The sequence below is a fragment of the Marmota marmota genome, unplaced genomic scaffold (assembly GCF_001458135.2).
Source record: "Marmota marmota marmota unplaced genomic scaffold, marMar, whole genome shotgun sequence".
NCBI lineage: Eukaryota > Metazoa > Chordata > Mammalia > Rodentia > Sciuridae > Marmota > Marmota marmota.
Window position 1 is genome coordinate 13908046 of NW_026000068.1, and position 17207 is coordinate 13925252.

General features: G+C 38.0%; 1 protein-coding gene across 5 annotated transcripts in view; it reads right to left on the reverse strand.

The window, feature by feature from the left end:
• Nucleotides 1-17207, reverse strand: part of Ghr (growth hormone receptor) — a 246760-nt gene that overhangs the window by 128889 nt on the left and 100664 nt on the right. For 4 of the 5 annotated variants that reach the window (XM_048814022.1, XM_048814019.1, XM_048814021.1 and 1 more), the window contains exon 2: nt 7173-7253. In XM_048814022.1, coding sequence (XP_048669979.1) covers nt 7173-7242 — 70 coding nt within the window. In that variant the 5' untranslated portion in view covers nt 7243-7253. Of the gene's footprint in view, nt 1-7172; nt 7254-7352; nt 7376-17207 lie in introns of those variants that run through there. The other variant, XM_015490469.2, reaches the window with a different exon arrangement.

Below are 17207 nucleotides of genomic sequence, written 5' to 3' on the forward strand. Positions count from 1 at the left end.
AAAGATCTGATATTTAAGGGAATGGGTGGAAAAATTGATGAATATATATGTAGGATCCCTAACTAAGGTCTTTTATAATCTGAAGTTCAATGTCCAAAGGGTAAGAGAAAACTTGGATTTAGGATCTGCAGGACTCATTATATCTCTCTCTAGAGGTCTGTCAATATTTGAGGAGATTTAATCAGGTAGGTGAGGCACAGATAAGGGCAGTGTCCGGGGGATGGTGCTGGGTGACCAGGTTACTCAGTGTAGGATGCTGGCCAGTGACTGGTGCACAGGGGACAGAGTTCAGTCACCTGGACAGTGGTCATCAAGACTTGGGAAGCGAATCAAGCTTGTAGGCATTCGTGTTTAGGGAAGAGTTCTAGTCCAGCAGGAAAGTGAACTGCAATGCCCAGGGAAAGCCCTCAAATGCCAGTTTCTATGGTTGCATACCTATTTCCAGACCTTCCCCCAAGTTCCCCCTCCACTGTAAGGAAATCTTAATTTAACCTTTGCACTTATCAGAACTGGAGATGGAGAGCATTAGTGACAACCGTAGGCCAGGACAGGAGAAGTCGCAGGATAGGAGAAGTCGCAGGACAGGAGAAGTCGTAGGTCAGGATTTTTATGCTGATTAATTCATGTATTCAACAAACAAAGATCCTCATGGGAATGCTAGAGGAGATGGAGATACAGGGCTGAGCAAAACACCCTTGATGGATCTGAATATCTAGTGTCTCAAACCCACAATACTTAATTACATAGGTTATGCAATGGTTACTGTATCAGTCACTTGAAACCAATTAAATCACATCCATTTCAAACTCAATCTGGACTTGTCACACAACTTGAAAGACAGATATCATTTCAAATTCATTTAGAAGAGGGACACAGGACAAATGCCAGCTCCCTTCACACAACTCTGTACCCATCTTCTCAGTGAGAGCTTCTGTAAAATCATCCTGAAATATCTCTTCCAGTGTTGAGACATCATCCACCAGGCTGCAATATGTGCAATCCTACCATGGAAGTGCAATACAGACAGTGTTAAGATTAGGACTTAGGCCATAACTTCTTATATAAAAAGAAAGAGAGATTCCTGATAAGTATATCTGATGAAATATTTTGGATATATTTTTAACAGATTGAGAAATGGAGGCCAGAGAAAACTGATTTGCAGCTGATGCTAAAGAAGTCTTCAAGCACCAGGGTCTCTGGGTACATCTAGTAGTCACCAGACAGAGCACCAAGGAATACTCTCTTTTGTATGACAAATTGTGTGATCATATTTCAAAGTGTGTCTATATTACACATCATTACTGTCTTTATGCTGCTAATTATAGATGATGAGAAGCCTCGCTCTGGGTTTGGAGATGACAATGTTGACAGCACTATTTAAACTCCCATGTGAGTGTTGCTGGAAAAGCCAACATGAGACTTCAATGTCTGGTGCTTATGAAAAATGAGGGTGGTCCCTGAGAGTATGGCTGCTGGTGATTATACCTGATGACAAGTTAGGTAGCAAGGATCAGCAGGCAGCTATAGGACCTGGCTGGGTGGATCCAAGCTGCAAGAATTTCTACATAGTTGGCCTCTAGCCAGAGACAGACAAGCAGGTGTGTCTGTGAACAGCTCCTCTTTGCCAGCACCTCACACCAAGTCCATCACAGCAGCCTCTTCTGGGTTTCTACACAATAGGACCCCCAGTTTGGACTACTGAACCAACGTGGCGTGAAGACATTTTGTAAACCACAACAGGTTTTTGTCCTGGAGAAGTTGAGATCTAAGGTGGACGACTATAGAGTCTATTGTGGGTCTATGTGAATTGGGACTATTCATGGGTGGTCCCAGTGCTTCCATTTACTAATTAACTGAGACACAAAACTCATCACTCTCACTGCCAGCTTCTCGACAGGGTGAGTCATTCAGCTACTGTGTTAGCCCGGCCAACCTCCCAGGTTCTGCCCAGTGCATTTGCAATGCACAATGCATCCTGCTTTTATTTTATTGCATTCTGTGAGGTAAGTACATACTCTAGCAATGACAAAATGTTTGGGGTTTTGTCATGGTCTTGGGATACAGTCATGAATGTCCAGAGACTACAATGAAGAGGGAGCTGAGGCCTTTGTCCCCATGGGGGACCCTCACTCACAGTAGCCTAAGCCACGCCACAGCATGCAAAGATGTGGGACCCGGGCTGAGCACAGGCATGAGAAATTCTGGCAAATGGTGCTAAAGAAGGGCAACTGAGACACTTGGCTGTCACTCAGCTGCAGCATGGTCCTCACAGAGAACTGCTATCAAGTAACTATCAGCACTTCCCTGCTGATAGATGGGCTGATCTGTGTTCTAGGACTCCACTGTTAAAAGTGAGTCAGTGTTAATACTGACTCACATTTAACTAAAAGCGCAGAAGCTTAGAAATGGAGGGAGTAGGAAGGCACTGAAAATATCTAAAGTCAAAAATCCACACATTAATTGGGCTTTAAGTGTCCAATTAATTGCTATTCCACATCTCTCTGTCCATGGTCCACTTAGTTTTTACCATCCTTGACCCATTTACACTTAGATTATCTCCCCTGTTCTATTATAATCATGTTTCTCTGTACCCATCCCTCTCAAATTCACTTTTATCCTATTACTAGTATTATTTCTGAAGTGAAACTCTAATAGTTCTATTATTTAGCTCTAAACTTTTAATCACCTAGGAGGTTCCTGAATGAATTATGTTTACTTCTCCGTCTTCTCTTTTGTAAACTATGAGTTCCTTAAAGTTAGGAGCATAAATTTAAAATTCCTCTTTGAATCCATAAAGGATAATAACTTGCTGGAAGACAGTTTTGTGTCATCATCTGCAAAGGTCAATGCTCGTATCTCCCTTTAGCACCATCCATGTAGCTTCACCTGGTCTGCTGTGACCTACTGAATCCCAATGTCAAAGCCAGTGTGTGATACCAGAAGCAAAGGTGACATACGATTGCTGATGTATCTGAACTTGTATCATGCATTAGAACAGATTATAAAATTGCTTCTTGCCCAGCATGATGGTTAACACAGCAGCAAACTAAAGCTCTGTGGCTTTCTCCTTTACTTCCAGTGATGCAGCAAAGCCTGGAATTATTCATTTTTGAAAATATTTAATAGAGATACCCTATACTTTCTATCAACTACAGCTGTGACTCTAATACTTTTTTGAAATAGCTTCAATACGTTTTGGCAATCTCTCAGGATTCTGCAGAGCTTCAACTGTAGTGGGGTAGGATTTACTTTAAAAATAAAAATTTCCTCCCTCTGTGCTGTAATTTCCGCTCCTTTAGCAACCAGTACAGAAGAGTATTTTCTTTCAAATCAGTGATAGGTCAGTTTTCATAGAATTGGAAAGAGTGCTCAAAGATATACAGAAAAATATTATTTTAGGGATCCTGGTTTCTTTAGAACATGACATTTTATTCCAAATATAAGTTTCTTATCTTAACTGGTATAAAATGATGCAACACCTTTTGCAGAATTACTGTGAAGAGAGCTATGATACTAATTATAAACTTTGCTTATAGGCCATGCCTAACATACATGTGCATGCATACATGTACATAAATTATATATACATGTTATACATAAATATTGTATATAATATGGTGTACATACTGGATCTCTTAACTCATGATAAATCCCTCGAAGGAAAAATCATTGTATTCCTCATGGCCTCCTGTTCAAGCTTTGAAAACAGAAAATTCTTGAGAAATATATATACATTGAACTTGTTGATTTAACTTCTCCAATATGTATCTATTAAAATACTTCAAAGCATCTTGACCATTTGCCTTCATCACATGATCTAGACTTTACAGCCATCCAGGCTCTGGTTAACTTCCAGATGTTCTTAATATGTCAGCTATACTGAACTTCTTCCGGGAAGGAGTTTGCCTACTTCCACCATAGGTGGCTGAGGCCTAAGGGGCTCCTTAGTTGAAAGCTGATCGATGTAGTAAAGATATGTGACTTAGTTGATAATAGGCACTCCTTAAAAAACATCTACATCCATTGGATCTTTCTGCCTACTTTTCATTAGCAATACTTGAGGAGCAGCAATTTTGATAGGTCAACCTGGTAAAGTCCTCTAAAAATGAGGCATTGTTGATCATTCTTGATTTTGGAATAAAATCTTATCCCTGAGACTACCTAATCTGCTTTGAGGAGCAGATATAGAGTTTCATATTAAGAATGAGAGACAGAGATAAAATATCCATTACAATACTTTAGCTAATACAATGATGATACTGTTCAATGTTCAGTTCTCATTAAATTTCCCACAGGGCAATTAGACTTAATATAAAAAAATACTCTCAGACCAAAAATACTACTAATCACTCATCTGCCCAAGCAAGAAAAACCCTTCTTGAAGGTTTAAGAGCCAATCTTCCCCCAGCCTACAGATCTGTCATCTTCTCCCAGCTCCTGGGCAACTTTTCTTCGGGTGATATCTTCACCATCTCTCTCTCAACAGTGCCACACCTTTCATTGATCAAACTGGATTTTAAAAAATGGCTAATGAAACTACAGTAATGTCTGCTTTTTAAAAATTCTCCACCTATTTTTAGTCTGCCTTATACAAAGGGAAAGAAAATAAAAATAAAATGATTTGATCCAGACCTGGCAGAAAAAGAAACACATGGCCCAGGAATGTCTTCTGAGATCGTGATCCATGTCATGTCACCCACTAACTTTGGCTGAACCTATTAGATAAGTGGCCAGAACTGGCAAATACACAACCACCCACATGCTTGGACAAGCTCACCTACACCTTCTTACATAAACATCATACCTATTCTTAATACCTGGGCCATTTTATTCTGTAGTAACCCACGTATTCTAATGAAATTTTAGTTAGTTCAACATGAACAAAAGAAAAAAAATTTTTTTCTTTGTTTAGTTACTCCTTTTATATAACTACTGATAATATAAATGATTTGTGCTTATTATAAACCATTGACTTTCCTTATACTCTGATTTCCCCAAACAAAAAGGAAAGAAAAAAAAATACTACTGACAAGCAAATATTAAAACCAGCTAAGGGAAGTAATGAGATCACCACTTTGTAGAGATAGCTGCACGCCTATGTTCACTACAACACCATTCAAAACAGTCAAGAAATGAAACAACCTAGGTGTCCATCCATGGGTGGACAGATAAAAGAAATTGTGGTACACACATACACAATGCAACATTATTCAGCCTAAGATAGAAGGAGATTCTTCCATTTGCCACAACATGGATATTAAACTAAGTGAAATAAGCCAGACCCACAAAGAAAACTATTGCATGATCTCATCTATTTGTTCAATCTAAACCAAAAAGGTCAACTATATAGAAATAGAGAACAGTATTACCAGGCTTGGGGGAAGGGAGAAGACTTGGGAGCTATAGGTAAAAGGAGACAAAATAGCAAATATGTAGGATGCACAAGTCCAATGATCTAATGTATGCTGTTAGGACTCCAGTTAATAATAATGTATCACATTCAGGAGTTTTGATACATGGTAAATTATAGCTGCTCTTGCTGCGGTGAGTATTGGTGTCTATCGGAAATGATGAACATGTTAATTTGATTCCCTATAGTAACCATTTTATTACATGTATGTATTTTATAACAACCTTTTTAAAATCTTAAATATACACAATAAAATTTATGTTAAAAAAAACAGCCAATGGTATTTTTTCTTTACTTTTCTTATGAAGTTAAGGTTTACTAAACTGTTGAAGCAGCTGAGGTATATGTTCTCTGCAGATTCTCTAGGTCTGAAACGCAATTTGAGCTCTAAGCTCCCATTCAGGGATGCATTTTTTTTTTTTTCAATTTCTTGTGCCATACTCTTCATTTCACGGGTTTTCTAAATTCCTCAGGCCTTGCCATATTGAGTGCCAGTCACCTTAGTGAAGAGAGGAGAGATTAAACCTCCATGAATTTGGAATAGCAGAGGATCTCAGTTTCAATTCTTTGGCACAGAACCAGGGTCTAAAACCAGCCATGGGAAAAGCTGTTGAAATGGAGCCTGCAATTCTCTCCACGTTTGACTTGCATAATGTTGACATTATAACACCAGAGAGGCCAGAAAATATTTTAAACAATTATGACTTCTTTCTATAAATATTTTGGAATTGCTTTAACAGATAAAACAACATATTTTACACTTCTCGTTTTCTAAGTTACTCTGGACACCCTCAGCAGCTCCCTATGATGCATTTATTTTTGGCTTGAAGGTCATGCAGGACATCTTAAGGTGCTAAGTCTTCTGTTAAATTGTGTTTTCCAACATGGGTTGGGTGTGAAGGGAGTCGGTGACTCTCCAAGCAACAATTGAATTTGGTTTCATGGAATGCGAGAAATACATTGTTGTTGTTCTCAGCTGAAGCACAGGCAAGGAAAAAAATACAAGTCCTCATGATGATTTTTGAAAAAGTCCCCCACCCAATGAGAAGTTTTCTTTCTGGACCAAAAACAAAAAACCAAACAAACAAACCAAAAAAAACCACAAAACCTCCTCTTGCTTTTCCCTTTCATAACTCTTCCCTGTTTCTGTTTTTTCTATGACACTTAAGTTTGAAAATATTGCAACTTCTCTACAGAAGAAGAGTACAAAAAAGAAGGGACAATTATAGAGACAGCCAAGGAAATTCATGATGCCTGAATATGTCGTTCAACTATTTCAGGTGTCTCTTCCCTCAAACTTAGCCAAATGGTAATCAGAGAGTGAGAGGTGAAATTTATTTAAAACCTGCAATTTCCTGTCTCAAAGAATATGATTAAGAGGCCTGAATTCCAAGCTCTGGAAATAGACAGTGATATCCTAAGTCACCGATGAGCTGAGTGATCAGTAAGTTAATAACCTTCACCACAATTTCCATGTTTCTCCCAGAGCCTGAGGACTGGAGACCTGGGTTGCCTTCAACATAAATGACCTCAGCATGTTATGTAGCATTTATTTTCAATGTAAAAACATCAGATGCCAAAATTGACTATGGTATTCCTCATAAAGCATTCACAAAAAAGCCCTCCCAGTTTATGATTTTAAAACTAAAACAAGTTTCCTAAGCCTTGCATTGTTTAATTAAATCGCCCAAAGAATTTGGATTTAACAAAGTTTGGTGCTGTTTTATAACAGTAGGGGTGGGAATAGGAAAGCAGAACTCACCCTCATGCCCAGAAAAAGCATCGCTTGAGCCTGCCAGTGCCAAGGTCAACAGCAGCTGCCAGAGATCCATACCTGTGGGACCTGCAATCACAGAAAGAATATGATGAAGCCAAGCAACAAAAAGTAGACCGTTATCATGAAATACTGTTTAAAGACTGGTGAAACCAGGAATGCACTGACATTATTGATTCTAAAATGAAGCCTGGAAACTCTTTCATGGCCCCAGAGTTTCCTACTGTCATACTGTTCATGAGGACAAACGACAGGTTGCAGTAAATTCTACTTCCCGTGGGTGCTCACCTCAGGAAATAGCATGGACACTAGAGATTTCACATCCTGGCTGACAGCCACAGAACCACCTCATAGCAAATAACCCCCACGCACTGCTTCAATAACAGGGCCAGTGTGGTTCACTTTAATTTGGTCCGGAAATAGAAAAAAATGGTCAGCAGTATCATCAGGCATGGGGCATCAAGCTGGAAAGGCTGTTAAAGGATAAACCAAGCAATCCACTGCAATAGTAACATTTCTTAAGTCTGTTTCCCAAGAATCAAATGAGTTTAATTAGCACTCAAAACACTGCTAATGAGCTATCCCAGAAAGGTGAGAAGCAAAAGAAAACACAACATCCACATCAGTGGCACTTTCAAAAGACTCAGGAAGATTAAACACACCAAGAAGGATCAGTTCTGGCCTCCATAGACATTTGGAATCCCAAATGTGAGTTTCATCTCAAGCCGTTCAGTCTAATGAACAAAAGAGCAGAACAACATGCCTCAGTGAGCACACACCTTTATCTGGAAGAAATAAGCTTCTCTGAAATAATTAGCCATGGTTCCTACATCCAGGATTCTCTAAAGACAAGTTTGGATGGCTCAGAAATGAACTCTGCACACTGGCCTTTGTGGAGCTGTTGCGGCATTTGACGACTCCATGTGAAAACACCAGACATCAAGTGAAATTACCACAGCCTCACTGCTGTGTCTTCATTAAATGACACTATTTCCAAGTCACACAGGGATATCTGACCATCATCACCCTACCACCTCCTCCAGGGCCTCTATGCAAGCTTAACAATAATGAAATAGCCCTTCTTGCTATCCCTAATCAGGCTGAAATGACTAGCAAGAATGTTTGTTTTCATGGGCTGGCAGGCATGGTCGTCTGCCAATTGAATAGATACAAAATGTCTAATATCCTATACTTTCATTTCTAGACACCCTATCATTGTTTATTGCTTCATACAATTTTATGTTCTTAAAATATTCTTAAGGAAACACATCTCTTTGTGAAGCCAGTATCTTCTTGCATCTGAAAACCCCTGTGCACACTCACTTGAATGAGAAACCCCCTCAAACACTGCCAGAATCCCGAGAACCAAATTAGGGGGGAAAAATCTGTTTGCACACACTCATAGCAGAAAGAGAGATATTTAAAACTGTCATAATCTCAAATGGGAGATACGAACAGTTCATTGTCACCTGAAGCATCTCATAAAGACTTGAATCTAACTAGTGATAGAACCAGGAGGAGGCTAAAGGAATTTGGTTGGATTCAGTAATGCTAATTGCTTTATTAGAATCAAATGTCTCCATTCCTTCCACTAGTGATGGCTCAGTGGTAATGACTCCCAAAGAAGCACCCTCAATCCTCCCCTAGAGAACTTTCTCTAGAGCTATCACAACCCAGGCCAACAGATATTCTATTTGATTTGATTCTGTGCTGCTCCATCAGCTTTGCAGAGCTCCATATTGCAGCTTCTACATGAGAGAGCCTTCTTTATTAGGTTATAGCTGGGAGAAAATATCCTTAGGAAAAGACAGAGTGCCAACCGAAACACAATTTTGGGAACTTGAATATAGCCAATGATGTATCATATGTGAGGAAGAGAAATCTCCCTTCCCCTTGTTCTTTTTGACCAGATTATCATATGTACCCATTACCCCAAGGTATAAGACTTCATCCAAAGAGCTGTCATAAGACACTTACTTATAATCTAAGTAGAAGCAGGCATTGTTGAGAGGAATCTACCAAATTGCACCTTAGCTTAATAGGGTTTTAAGCTTGCAATATTTTCCTAGGGAAAAATCCTACTTTAAATTTCTTGTGATATTTCTGCATTTTTTTTTACTATAGCCTCATGTCTACAGGGGAAAATGAGCTACTAAATTGAGGGACTTAAAATTTGAACTAAATGACTGATAAGATTGTGATGAATAAGGAAAAGTGAGAGGGCCTGTAGTGAACTTTTATGGGCAAAATCTCAGTGTGAATGTTCTGGATGTGGGGATGAATTCTGAGTATGTTTAGGGTAACACTCAGAGGAGGCTAAGAAGAGACCAAGGTTCAGAATTGTGAATAAAGGAGATAAAATTGGATTGACAAGGTAGGACCAGACTGAAACAACATTTTCAACTCATAGTAATCAGAAACTCTCTAGAGGTTTTGGTACAGATGACATGCAAAAGTGGGTTTTCCTTAGGATAAAGTTGTCTGGCCAACCTTCTTAACCTAATTTCATTTGGGTACATTGAGGAGCTTTGGTGATGTTTAGATAAGGATATGATAAGAATATCACAAATGACTGAGTATTTGTGTAGATGAAAGATAGTGTGACAGAAATCAGAACTTTGGGATCTGAGTTTTTCAGTGGGAGGAGAAAGTCACATGACTATTTCCGATACTTGAGTATTAAAGACAATTATGGGACTTCAGGAAATGTTCAGAAATGTACAGTGGGAAGTTGAAGATAGGAGAAAAAAGACTAAAGAAAATGAGATGACATTAATAAATATAAGAGACAGTTACTTAGAGATAATGAGGATTAGATGAATTTGATATGAAGACTATACTATTTTGTGAAAAATCCCCATATCATTTTTATCAAAAGCAGTATTAAAAATTATATTAAGCTACATGGGAAAAAATATGCCCATTCATATCTTGTTGGTAATTTGGCAGAAACAAAATGAAGTGTAAGGTTGGGAATGTAGCTTAGTGGCAGAGCAGTTGCCAAGCATGTAAGAGGCCCTGGGTTCCATCTGTACCACTGCAAAAATAAATAAATAAATGGAAAGTGGTTAAAAGCATTTTTAAAAGTGTGATATTAACATATTAATATATGGGAGGAATTGAATGATAGATTTAGGAGCCTGGAGTCTGGTTAATGCAAAGTCCAAAAGAATATCACAATGTTAGCTGCACTAATCAGTAAGTTCCCCCAAATTGTTATTTTGCTGATTTGGCTTTCCTGATACTGAAAAAGCAAGAGCCAATTTTCAAAATTCCAGCAGAGACAGAATGGCTTATATTGCAAAACCAAGACTCCAGTTAGATAACCTGATAAATGTGTACTTTCTGATGCTGGTGTTGATTACTAATAAAATATTGCAAAACTGAATTAATTGACTTCCTGGTGAAGCTTTTCTAAGAACTCAGCACAGAAAAAGAAGGGGCTAATACAAAATGGCGTCTGCAATTACCCATTCTTATTAGCCCCAGATGCTTATTTGGACAGTTTGCATTCACAGTTCATGTTTTTTACCTACTTTCTATGGTAGTGATCATTTGAAAATTGGTCAGATCCAAAATGCATTAGGTCAATTTATTTCCTTCCCATTAGTGAAGAAGGAAGCGTTCACAGACACTTTTTAATATAACCACAGTAATGTGCTGCCTAACAATGGGATAGGTTCTGATAAATGTATTGTTAGGTGATTTTATCATATGAATATCATAGAGTGTATTTCCACAGACCTCTTACACATCTATGCTGTATGGTGTGTGAGTGTGTGTGTGTAGGCCTAGGCCATTATGAATAAAACAACAGGGCACAATAAACATGAGACAGATGTTTGAGATTGCTGCTGTTGTGACCTATTTTTTTCATAAGTAGAAAGTACATACTTTAAAATAATAAAAAAAATAGATACATAACCCAGAAACAGTCATTTATTATCATTATCAAGTGCTATGTGCTACACATATTTGTGTGTGTTGTCCCTTTATATGACAGGCAGCTCAGTAGATTTGTTTATACTAGCATTGCTACATACACATGAGCAGTGCATTATACTAGGGTAGCATCACAGCTATGGCATCTCTGGGCAATAGGAATGCTTCAGCTTCATTATAATAGTAGAGTACCATGATTATATAGAGAGACTGACATTCACTGAAAATACTTATGTAGTACATGACCATAATTTTATTGAGATTGTTCTTCTCTCTTACATCAAGTAAGGAATAAAGATTGGGAATTTTAAATGTGCACAGTGTTTACTGTAAGGTTTAAGTGAAAAGGGAGTGGTATATACAGTGGATCTTTTACCAAACAAATAAGCATGGATAGTTTATACCAGTGCTGACCAATTCAATTACCACCAGTCACAGGTGGCTATTGAGCACCCAAAAATGTGTCTAATATAGCTGAGGAATTAAACACAAATTTAAATTATGTTTAATTGCAATTAATTATTCTAATTAAGCACTTAATTAAGTATATTCAGAACTGATAGGGTATGTGAATCTGCTTTTTTAGCTGTTCATTTTATGAACTCTAAGATAAAATATTTGTGTTGGAAATTTACTAAATTGAGATGGGCTGTAAGTGCAAAATACATACATATTTTTGAATGTTTAGTACAAAAATGACTGAAATGAATCTCAAAAATGTTTACATGGCCTGCATGTTGAAATCATAATTTAGACTATTGAGTTAAAAAAAATATATTGTTAAAACTGATACTCCATTTCTTCTTGTTTTTTAAAAAATGTAATTAGTTGAAAATTTTAAATTACACATGACAGCCCAATTATACTCTTTATGGTTTGTATGTTTGTATTAATATTAACATTTCAAGGATATTAATCTGTGTTATGCTCATATGATGTTAGCAGCTTAATTTTTAACAATGATAACTGAATAATTTTTTTATTTCTAAATCACATACAGTCGTTACTGGTATGTTTAGAGATCCTCCCAAATTCAGAATGGTGGTGACAGGAAGATTCATGGAAGCTTCTGGTGACTTAGTTTGATCATGTTTGCAAAAGGTTCCTTGGAGGGATTCCCAGTGCACATGTATACTATTCACATTATGTTTCTCTTTGACTCACAGACAATGATACATGGTGAGTGTTTAATACATTCTCTTTGAAATTGAAAAAAGGGCCATGATTTGTTGTGTTTGCTGATATTAAGCTACCAATGTGAAGACAGTGTGAGCTGGATCCGTTACATCATTAGCTGGGAAGGCAAATAATGCTAGGTTCCATGTGCAGTATTAGGTACAAAGATTAAGCAATCTGCTGATGCTGATACAAAATGTACGAGACAGTGCTGCAGAATAAATTCTGACAACATGATTTCACTTGATGACATCTGATCTACTGTCAGAGAATCACACTTAGTTAATAATCATTGAGAGAGATACTTTCCAAGGCTACAGTGACTACCTTGACCTTCATTTACAGAAAAGGTGAGCTCAGGGGTTAACTCAAGTTCTGGAGTCAAAGAAAGCCAGGATCAAATCTTGGCTTTATCAAGCCTCAGTTTCCTCATTATTAATATGGAAATGATAATAGTGTTCTTTCTCATAGAAAAATCAGGATTAGATGAAACAATGCATTCAAAGACTTTTGCATACCCACTGTATATCTCCAAAAAGAGTTAGTTATTAGAGTTTTTCTTATAGTAGCAACAAATAGTCTATTAATATCTTATTATGTTTCCATGGGATAGATTGGGAGTGGGGCCCCCATTTATATATCAGGGGAATCTATGCTGGGGATAAAGCAATCAACAAATGTTCAATTCTTAAATCATGCACTTCACAGCAAAGAGGAAGGCTCTTCATAAGGTACTATGCCTGTCTCCTAGGATAATGAGTTAGTACCATCTTAAGATAAGGCAGGAATGTGCCCATTAGGTATTTAGGCAATTGTACACTTTCTTCATTGAGATCCAGCTGCATGGAAAAGACTAAAGGTTGATCCTACTCCATCACTTCCCCATTTATTTTAATTAATTTTTATGCTGCCATTACAAGGTTCCAGTAATTTTTTTGTGTGAATCATGGATTTCTAGAACTGAAAAATTGAGGACGAATTCAACAATAATAGGACTGACTCTTCCCAGGAGAACTCAGACAAGGCATTTGGGTTACAGAAACTTGAGTCTCCTTGTAGATTGAAGAGAGGAAGGACACTTCAGTAGCCAAATGCTTTGTGCTGCTTCTTTCATGGTATGCATGATTATTCTGTTCAGAGAGGAACTCTCTCAATATGTGAGACATTCTGTTGAAATCCAGTAGGACCCACATACACTTTACAATACCTCACCACAATTACTCCCTACATATGATCATTAGTTCACCCAGTCTGATTCACTTGGTGCATTCATGAATTCACAATTCAGTGATAACTCACATGGAAAAGAAAAATCAATCATCACCTGGGTGCTTATCTGAATAGTATTCTCCTTTTTATATCTTACTTTATGCCATTGTATTGACCAACTCATTTTTTCCAAAGTAGAATTTGGGAAAGGAAGCATCTTACTGGCTTTCTGCTTTATTTCTTTCCCTCTACAAGCAGCTTGTTTTAAATTTTGATTTTTTTCATTACTAGGACAGCTCATTCAGAAACTCTAAGATGGAAATGTTCTTCCTTTCACCTAATATAAAAGAAGATTAATAATCTATGGGATACAAGTTCTCCCAGAATATAGCTCTCAAACAAAAACATTTATTATCTTGTTGGGATAATAATCTGACAATGATTAATATAATAATATATATTGTCCCAAATACTTTTTATATCTCAAAGAAATGCATATGTTCCTGCCTTTTTTTGGAGCTATGAAAGAAATGCAGATTTTCTAAAAAAGAGTAACTAGCACACCCTGATTACATAAGGAGCAAAAAATGAGAGAAAACGTTTTTTAAAATTTATTTATTTATTTTATCAAGTCCAACATGGTAAAGTTGTTCTTTTAAGGTAAACAAGTTGGGAAACCAAGAGTGAGGCAATGTGGTCTCTGGGGAAAAGCATTACTAGAGGAGTCAGCAATCTCATGCCCTTGTGCCAGCCCCGCATTACCTAACTTGGTGACTCGAATAGTCATGTAATCACAGTAGGTTTCAATTCCCTCCCTGAGCACTATTCCATGCTTTTCTGATAAGTCAAATCTTGCATCATGCTGTGTAATAGCTACCATTTTCTGAGGGCTACCCATCCTGATGCTACAGGGCTCCTTGTCTTTCTGTTCTTTCAGTCCTGAGCAAATGAGTCAGGGTGGTGTGGTCAGTAGCTGTGCCTCATTCACTATTGCACTCAGAACAACTAGCTTTTGCTTATGGCTGAGTAGGTGCCCACCAGAAAATGTGCCCAGTGAATAAGTGTGCCAGGCATCTTGTGATTTCATTCAGCCTTCACACAGACTTGTGAGGGAAAGCCTCACATTACAAATGAGAAGATGGGCCAGGTGCTGTGGTGCACTCCTGTAATCCCAGCAACTTGGGAAGTTGAGGCTGGAAGATCAAGAGATCAAAGCCAATCTAAGCAATTTAGTGAGACCTTAAGCAACACAATGAGACCAAGTCTCTAAGTAAAATATAAAAGAGAACTGGAGATGTGGCTCAGTGTAAGTGCCCCTGGATTCAATTCTTAGTACCAGAGAGAGAGAGAGAGAGAGAGAGGAAACAGAAGTGGAGAGGATCTTAGAGAGACTGAGTAAATTTCCCAAGCTCACAAAGATGGGATATTTCTGAGGAGGATTTGGAATTCTCCTTGTTATCTCCAAAACCTGCCTTTGCATTCCCTGCTTCTTCTTAAACAGTAAACGAGGCAGACTAAACATATCACTCAAGTGCCAGTGAATCAGGGGGAAAAAAAAAAAAACTAGAGAAAGCAAGAAAAAAAGAGAACAAAACTGGAATTTGAATTGTAGGAGGAGGCAGACACCATAATATTTCCAGAGCTCAGGGCATATCAAGGACAGCAATAACTCATGAATGCTGACACGTGAATACTGAGACATGATAATTCATGACTGCTGACACAGCAGTTTCTTCAAGAGTTGCTCTGCTCAAGGGATAAAATATTCATTTCCATGCCTTAGCACCTGGTCTGCTTTTGGGTACATTGCTTAAGAGCTATGTAGTGTGCTTTCTCCGTGACACAGGGACGTCTCCCCATCTTTAAGCCTATACATAAAAATAGAAAAGTCTCTTTGCCAGACTGACTGGCTGCCAGATAGATGGCAAACACAGGGCAGATCAATGTCATGTCTCATTTCCAGGAAGTTGACAATGTACCACTTCACTACTCAAGATGATAGGAGGTGTAACAGCTTGGACTTGGACCATTCATTGTTACTAGCTTTAATAGAAAGCACTCTCTAGAACAGCACTAACTGAAATGTAATATGAGCCACAAATACTGGCAAGATACATAATTTTAAATTTTCTTAGAACCACATCAGAAAGTAAAATAAGGGGCTGGGGATGTGGCTCAAGTGGTGGCGTGCTCGCCTAGCATGCGTGAGGCCCTGGGTTCGATCCTCAGCACCCCCCCAAAAAATAAAGATATTGTGTCCACCTAAAACTAAAAAAAAAAAAAAAGAAAGTAAAATAAAAAAATTTTAATTTTGATAATATATCTTATTTAACTCAATATATTCATAATATTTTATGATGTAATCAGTGGGAAAAGCTTTATTGAGATATTTTGTGCCCTTGTTTTCATGCTATGTCTTTGAATTGGGTATGTATTTTGTATTCACGGAACATCTGGTTGGGAGTAGCCCCATTTCAAATGTCACTAGTGGCTACTGCATTGGACGGTGTAGTTTAGAAATACTGAGAGACTGTGGAAGCCCATGTGGCCAGGTCCTTGGCTAATGCAGAATATATCTGTTTCTTTACGACTTGGAAGGCAGGCCAAGCTGCTGAGAAGAAACCTATAAACAGTTACTTTGTCAGGATTAGTAGTTTCTTAAAGTCCTAGAAAGAAATCATCTTGCCACTGAAGCAAGAAGTGGGGTGTTCCAGATCTCTAAATACTCATTTTTACATAATTACTAAGTACTGAACACTATATATAATTAAACTATAAACTTTTTGTTTGTGGCACAGAACTTTGAAGTCTAGTAGCAGATCTAGTTAAGGTACTTGAAGTGAGTCATTTTTCACCTCCAGCCTTAGGTTCCTTGTCTCTTAAACAGAGTATCTGGAGCATATCAAAGTTCTCAATCTTGGCTACATGTTAGAATCACTGGGAGAATGTAAAAAAAATAAATGCTCTGGCTTTATCATAGACAAAGAATCTCCAGGGTGGAGCCTGAGGATTGATATTTTTCTTACATAATTCTAAAGTGCAGCCAGAATTGAGAATCACTTACCTAACGCAAACCAAATGTGCTATTTTATTTTTCAGTTTGTGCAGTAGAGCTGGTCCACCTCTAGAAATCTTCCTCAGCCAATTAAGAAATGTGCTTTTTATAACAGACATCTACTATGATAAGTGGTTGAAATACTGAATGTGAAAATAGGATGCAAAATTATCACCCAAGGAAATGCCAAAATGAAAAGAAAAAGCACATGGAGAGATGAAATCAACCAGCCAGGGATAAGATCATTCAAGCAATGATAACTCTGGGGAGGCAAAATGTTCAAGTGGTTCTTCCAAAGTTACTATCCCTGGTTATTCAATCAAGCGCTAATTTAGGTACTGCTGTGAAGGGACTTTACAGATGTAATTAAGTGGTTAGTCAATGGACTTTAAAATAAGGAGATTATCCTGGATTATCTAAGTGAGCCAATGCAATCCTATGAGACTATAAAAGAAGAGGAAGTCAGTCAATGAGATGGGGAAGAAGGGGAAGTAGGGAGATTAGGAACTTGAGAGGGACTTGATCTGCCCTTGCTTCTGGGGACTAGGTAGAAAGCGCCTAGCAATGCAGGCTGCATCTAGGAGAAAAAACTGGCTCCAGGCTAGTAGCCAGCAAGAAAATGAGGAACACCATCCTACAAT